The sequence below is a fragment of the Pelodiscus sinensis genome, chromosome 13, assembly GCF_049634645.1.
Source record: "Pelodiscus sinensis isolate JC-2024 chromosome 13, ASM4963464v1, whole genome shotgun sequence".
In the NCBI taxonomy this organism is placed as follows: Eukaryota; Metazoa; Chordata; order Testudines; family Trionychidae; genus Pelodiscus; species Pelodiscus sinensis.
In genome coordinates this window covers 3,728,288-3,734,927 of record NC_134723.1, presented here as the reverse complement: position 1 = coordinate 3,734,927, position 6,640 = coordinate 3,728,288, and the positions used below count along the sequence as shown (strand labels likewise).

The window sequence follows — 6,640 nt, the reverse complement described above, 5'->3', positions numbered from 1 at the left end:
ATGAGGACAGGCTGGATCTGGGGTACCTTTGGAAAGGCAAGCTGATGAACAAGCTAGTGTTGACTAGGAGATGTCCTAATCTGAGCTTCCAATAGAGAAGAAATCATCTGTCCCTGGATGTCAGCTGGCAGGGAGTGTGAACCGGTTTCGTTATAACGATCTTTCCATAAACTGCAAACCCCATTTGTTTTGTTGTTTCCTTAACCAGCTTCCCTCCTCCAGCTGGCATTCTGCAGGGTGCATCGGTGCCAGGTTTTGGTGGGCACATACTTGGCTTCTGCTCAGGGTTAGCACGCACGAGGGAAGTGAGCAAGCTAGCAGGCAGGCGTCTCAAATGTAAGAGGGACATGGTGAGAGGTATCAGAGGGCTAGCCGTGTAAGTCTGAATCTGCATAAACAACCAGAAATCCTGGGGCACCTTATAGACTAATAGATTTATTGGAGCATAAGCTTTTGTGGGCAAAGACCCACTTCGTCAGATGCATGGAGGACACAGTATCACCTCCCATCATGAGCCACCCTGTGGGAGGAAGGGCCCCAGATGCAGAAAACGAGGGGTTGAAAGGGTCAGTGCTAGACACAGGCATGAAATATCTTCAGAGGGCAAGACAGATAAGAACATCCATGTTGAGTGAAGGTTTTCAACATGAGCAGCTGGGAATGCAGGCAAGGGAAGGAACAACCTTCCCAAAACTGACTAAACACTCTAGCTGCTTGGGAATGCTGGGGTCACAGTGCAGCAACCCGGTTCCCAGGTGGCCAGGAAGGATCGGGCTGGGGGGTAGGTGGGGCTTGGCTCCAGGGGCAGGGTTGGCTCTTCCCCTACAGCCCAGGGTTGACAAAAGTTAGCTTAAGAAAACACGCTCTGACACTCAGGCTACGTCTAGATTGCTACGTTGAAATTGCTAATGAAGCAGGGATTTAAACATCCCATGCTTCATTAGCATAAACATGGCCGCCACTCTTTCCGAAATGGAGCTTTTTCGAAAAAAAATGGCAGTCTAGTTGTGGCTCTGTCGAAAATAAACCCTTTTTCGACAGATCCTGTAAACCTCGTTTTTTGAGGAAGACGGGATCTGTCGAAAAAAGGTTTATTTTCGACAAACCCGCATCTAGACTGCTGTTTTTTTCCAAAAAAACTCCATTTTGGAAAAAGCGGCGGCCATGTTTATGCTAATAAAGTGTGAGATATTTAAATCCCAGCTTCATTAGCAATTTCGATGTGCCTAATCTACATCTCTTTGTCGACAGAGAGGTGTAGTCTCGACACACCCTCAGACCACAGTGAAGGCCTCGCCCCTTCATTACCTTACCTAAGGCTTGGGCCTGGCCCACATGCCGCTACAGAGTTGCAGGGACTAGCTGTGGCCAGGATGACTCAGAAGGCAGCACATATCCCTTGGGAATCAGTTTCCCAAGTAGGGAGAGGGGAGAAGTGAATGGCTAATGCGAGCAGCTGGAAGTTTGTGGCTGGTTTCACCTAGGATGAAAGTAATTGGCCTTGTAAGTAATTGAGCAAGAGTTATAATAAAGAGCCATCAAAGAACTCTGCCAGGCAGCCGGACAGTCGGCAGCAAGAATGTGTCCCGTGAGACACTGGACCAAGGCTTAACGGCGGAAGGGGCCGACCTCACGTGAGCAGTTGGAGCACACTGCATGTGACTGCCGAGGCCTCTGTGACGCTGTAGGGCCCACGTTTAAGCCTGCATTCGACCGCGTACCATGTGCAAACCCCTGATATTCGTTAGTCACCATGATATTGAGTTTGCTTGCGGAGGGTTTCTATGTCACTCACTCAGCCCTCCCCGGGATGGCGACATGACTGCTTTGGTGCACACACGCTGTCTCGGTTCGTTAAGAAAATGGCCTGGAGGCACTGTCCAAAACAGCCAGCTGGCCCTTGGCAAAGGACTGGCCTTGGTGGCCAGGAAAGAGCCGGTTGCCAGTTGGCCCCTCCAGCGTTGGGAGTCGGGAGTTGGCAGCCGGGGGGTGAGAGCGGCTGGTGTGTGGAACATGGGGGTTCGTGACAGCAATGGTGTTGGGACCCAGTAGCATTCCAGGAGGTGGGGTTGCAAAAGTGGTGGCGTTAATCCCTCCCTCCTGGCAAACTCCAACACCCGAAGGCCCTAAACCTTCCCTAAATCACTGCTCGGCACTGCTGGGAAGTGACGCAGCCACTGTGCCTTGCCCCAGAGTCACTCCGCGGCTGGGAGCTGCGTCGGCTCTCTGGGGTGACGGGCCCTGTGGAAACGCAAGGTGCAGTCTGGGCCTGTGAGCTCCTCACTCCCTCCTGAGCAAGCCCGGGGATCTCAGAGTATCCCCTATCTGCCTGCCTTGGGGCTCTGGCACGTTTCTCTGGGGCTGGCAACAGCCAGGGGCAGGCTAGTGAATGAGACGGCCGGGCTGGGCTCCATTTGCATCTCTCTATGCCACGCTGCTGCTAATCCTACAGCGCTGCCCGGTTCCAGACCCCGCACTGGTCCCGTTCCACCCTCAGACAGGAGACTGGGAAAAGCTTGTGGCTGGGGGTGGTAGGAGAACGGATGATTTGGGAAGAACGGGAGTAGGGAGGGGAAAAGTTGAGGAGGAGGTGGAGCAAGGAGATAGGCACCACAGTCCGCACCTTCCCTTCCGGCCTGCAACTTTGCAAGGCTTAGAAACCTCTCCTCTGCTCCTGGTGTCTCTGCTCCTTTACTCCCTGATTCACCCTGAGGACGCTGAATGGGTCTTCCTCCGATGGCAAGCGCCACATGAGGTGCCCAGTGGGCTCAGGAACAGCCCACGGCCAGTCGGAGAGGGTGGGAGGACGACAGTGGAAGAGGATAATCTGCTGGGGGTGCTTGGTTCTGAGGGAAAGAAGTGGGAAGGCGGATGGTTGGGGAAGGATGGAGAAGTGGACGCTAATTAGCTCCCAGAGTCTAGAACCACTCACCCACCCAGTGCTGCTCTAAGAATAAAGTTACTGCCAAGAATAACACAGTCAGTCCGTCCGACTGGCAGGAGGTCCCCAGAGGTCCCTGCATCCTTGAACCTATCTGCCCAGAAGCATCTGAGCAACAGGGATCCACAAAACCCAGGGCAGCCAATCACAGGGTGGGACCGAGGTGGAAAAAACACCCCAGCCAGCCTCAGCAAAGCTTAGCATGGAATGAAAACAGCATGCAAGCAGCTTTCATTTCACAGGGACTGGAGGTGGAGAGACATGGGGGGACGAGGAGGAACATCAGACCTACGATGCTAGAGGCACACTTTTTTTTCTGATCATTTTGCATCATCACCAACAAAAAATAAAACTAAAATAAACCAAGAGGGGGTTAAATAAATATCACAGTTTTGTTCACGTGAAAAATATTCAAATCATCATCATACTAGGTCAAATTAATATGATCAACTTCATAAACCAAAGGCAGAAGAAGAAGAAAGCCCCAGCGAATTCCAGCCTGGATGGCGCTCGCGGATGGCAGGTTTGTGTGGCTGGGTTATTGTTTGGGGATCATGCCTTTGATGGCCGACTCCCGGTTTACATACGTGGCCCAGTAGACCAGGTTGAAAATGGCGAAGAGGACCGGAAAGACAATGCGCGACATCTTGTCCACCTTGCTGACGCTGTTATAGGTCTTCTTGCTTTCCGGGGGCTTCTCCTCCACACGGGGCACCTTGGGGGGCACGGTGGCCGTGGCCGTGGCAGTGCCGGTGGCGCTCTTGGAGATGGTGGGCAGGCCGGGGTCCTTGGCGATGTTGAGGGCATATGTGGTGCCCACGATGTTGTAGGTATTGTTGGCTTTCTTGGCCAGCGCCACCGGCTCCTTTTTCTAGAGGGGGGAAACATTCTGTATTAGACCACAGTAAAGTATAAGTAAGGTGCTCTCAGCTGGCAGCTGTGTGGATGGCAGCCCTGCGGCGAGCCAAAGGAAAAGATGGCGTTGGGGGAGAAGACCATTGTTTGGAAGCCTCGTCATCCCTGCTTCACTTGGATTGCTGGAGATGGAGGGAGACAGCATGATGGAGTCTCCTCTAGCTCCCACCAGATGGAAACAGGAGTCACTCCTTTGATGTACAGCACACGGTGCCTAACACTGACTCCGACATGCTACCGCGATACAAATAATGGCCACCAAACTCCGGGACAGGTGCTCAGCCTCGGGGGATCCTCTGAGCCACTCTAGTGGCACAGCAGGCACATCCCCAACATGCCAGCTTTGCTCCAATCCCTCCCTCTTCCACTCAGGTAACACCAGCCCCACACACAGTGGCCTGATACAGGGAGGGGACAACTGTCTCTCAACTTCACCTGGCTGTCTCCCCACTTCACCTGGCTGTCTCTCCATATCATCCTGTCTCTCCACTTCACCTGGCTGTCTCTCCATATCATCCTGTCTCTCCACTTCACCTGGCTGTCTCCCCACTTCACCTGGCTGTCTGTCCATATCATCCTGTCTCTCCACTTCACCTGGCTGTCTCCCCACTTCACCTGGCTGTCTCTCCATATCATCCTGTCTCTCCACTTCACCTGGCTGTCTCTCCATATCATCCTGTCTCTCCACTTCACCTGGCTGTCTCTCCACTTCACCTGGCTGTCTGTCCATATCATCCTGTCTCTCCACTTCACCTGGCTGTCTCCCCACTTCACCTGGCTGTCTCTCCACTTCACCTGGCTGTCTCCCCACTTCACCTGGCTGTCTCTCCACATCATCCTCTCTCTCCACTTCATCTTGCTCTGGTGCATGTGAGGAATCTCATGATACCCATAATTCAAGTGGGTGGAGAATCAGACCCAGCGAGCCCAGTGTCTGGGGAAAGAGCTCAAACAAACTGTTTAACTCTGCTTCTGGACTATTGTTCTGGTGAGGAGTACCACTGATACAGATTGGGGTCACCACCAATGTTCCCTCTAATTTTTTCCACCCATGTGCAGAATAATGTTGTTCTGTGTGCTGAGGCATGCAGCAATGTGCACCACTGCTAGAAACGCACACTGCTGCCTGGGGGGCGCTCTGCTAATCAGCTGGGCAGCATTTGGATCTCTCCTGAGCAGCTGCGTGAGCACCTAGCTTGCAGGGAACATTGGTCGCCACATGCTGGTGTTTGTCCAGTGGGACACAGTGAATTCCCTTGGGATAACACATCTTGGGAGATAAATGCACCACCCCCCACAGATCCCCTCCTACAGTCACTGGGCTTATATAGCAACCAAGAGTGAGGTGGATATGAAGGGAACCCTCGGCAGCACCCAAAGCTCAGCTGGCTGTAGGTTTGTCAATGATGGAAATGGAGTGTGTGGGGGGCGAGGAAGGGGGGGATTTGGGCAAGGAGAGGGGTTGGAAGAGGAGATTCGATCGCGATTTCCATGAGGATGAGACCTGAGCCTGGGTGGAAATCTGGTCCGTCTTACACAAGCTGACCTCAGTCATGTCATGAAAATCCTGGGGAGGAACGTCTACATCTGGACAACAGACTCCTACGGCTCCCTTGTCCTTGCCACGTTATGTTCCGCACAATCGCCACAGAGCAGATCCCGGGGCACAGGGCAGCTGTGGCATCCCAGGGATCTCTCCTCCCAGTGACGCAAAGGCAGGAAAGTCACCACAATCCCTACACCAGCGCTGAGTAAAGACCTGGCACTGCGGCACCCCCGCCAGCAATGCCAGGTGCGTGGCTTCTATAGGATGAGCATACAACCCACAGCCTCTACTCAGCCCCAGCCTCCAGCCGGGTGAATTCATAGCAAGCAACATCGTCACAGCAGAAAAGGACCCAGGGATTAACCTAACCGAAGTGCATGAGAAGCTGGAGATGAGTCAACAGTGGGCCCAAGAAGGCTAACGGCACAGTGGGCTGCATTAGGAGAAGGGTTGCCAGCAGATCAAGGGAAGTGATTATTCTCTTTTATTCAGCGCTGGTAAGGCCACATGTGGAATATTGCCTCCAGTTCTGGGCCCCCCACTCCAGTGGGCACATTGGAGAGGGTCCAGCGGAGGGCAACAAGAACAACAAGGGGGCTGGAGCACATGACCTAGGAGGAGAGGCAGAGGGATCTGGGTTTGTTTAGTCTGCAGTAGAGAAGAGCGAGGGGGGATTTGAGAGCAGCCTTCAGCTACAAGAAGAGGGTTCCACAGAGGATGGAGAGAGGCTGTTCTCAGTGAGGGCAGATGGCAGAACGAGGAGCAATGGGCTCACAGTGCAGTGGGGGAGGTCTAGGTTGGATATTAGGAAAAACTATTTTACTAGAAGGGTGGGAAGCACTGGGCTGGGTTCCATAGGGAGGGGTGGAATCTCCATCCCTGGAGGTTTTTAGGTCCTGGCTTGACAAAGCCCTGGCTGGGATGATTGAGTTGGGTTGGTCCTGCTTTGGGCGGGGGGCTGGACTCGATGACTCTGAGGTCTCTGCCAGCCCTGGGATTCGATGAATCTATGATCTTTAGGTAACTCGGGGAGCAAGACAGTGACGGGAGCCCAGTTCATCCCCCACGTTCTCCACTGACCTTACTACAGCTCCACAAGGGGGACAGACCCTCACGCAGTGCACCGACTGAATAGTAGTGACACCACCAGCACTGTGAACCTCACATCACCCACCTTTTCCAAGCGCCTGGCATTTCAAGTGCCCGTCGGCAGAGCTGGCCCACCTGTTCACTGCCAG

At 53.6% G+C, this 6,640-nt stretch overlaps 1 protein-coding gene across 1 annotated transcript in view; it reads right to left on the bottom strand.

Moving 5' to 3' along the window:
- Window positions 1-1,183: 1,183 nt before the first annotated feature.
- GABRA3 (gamma-aminobutyric acid type A receptor subunit alpha3) overlaps window positions 1,184-6,640 on the bottom strand; it is a 113,505-nt gene continuing 108,048 nt past the window's right edge. Inside the window, exon 10 of the mRNA XM_006136294.4 lies at window positions 1,184-3,812. Within this exon, the coding sequence (XP_006136356.1) occupies window positions 3,480-3,812 (333 nt within the window). The 3' untranslated portion in view covers window positions 1,184-3,479. The remainder of the gene's footprint in view (window positions 3,813-6,640) is intronic.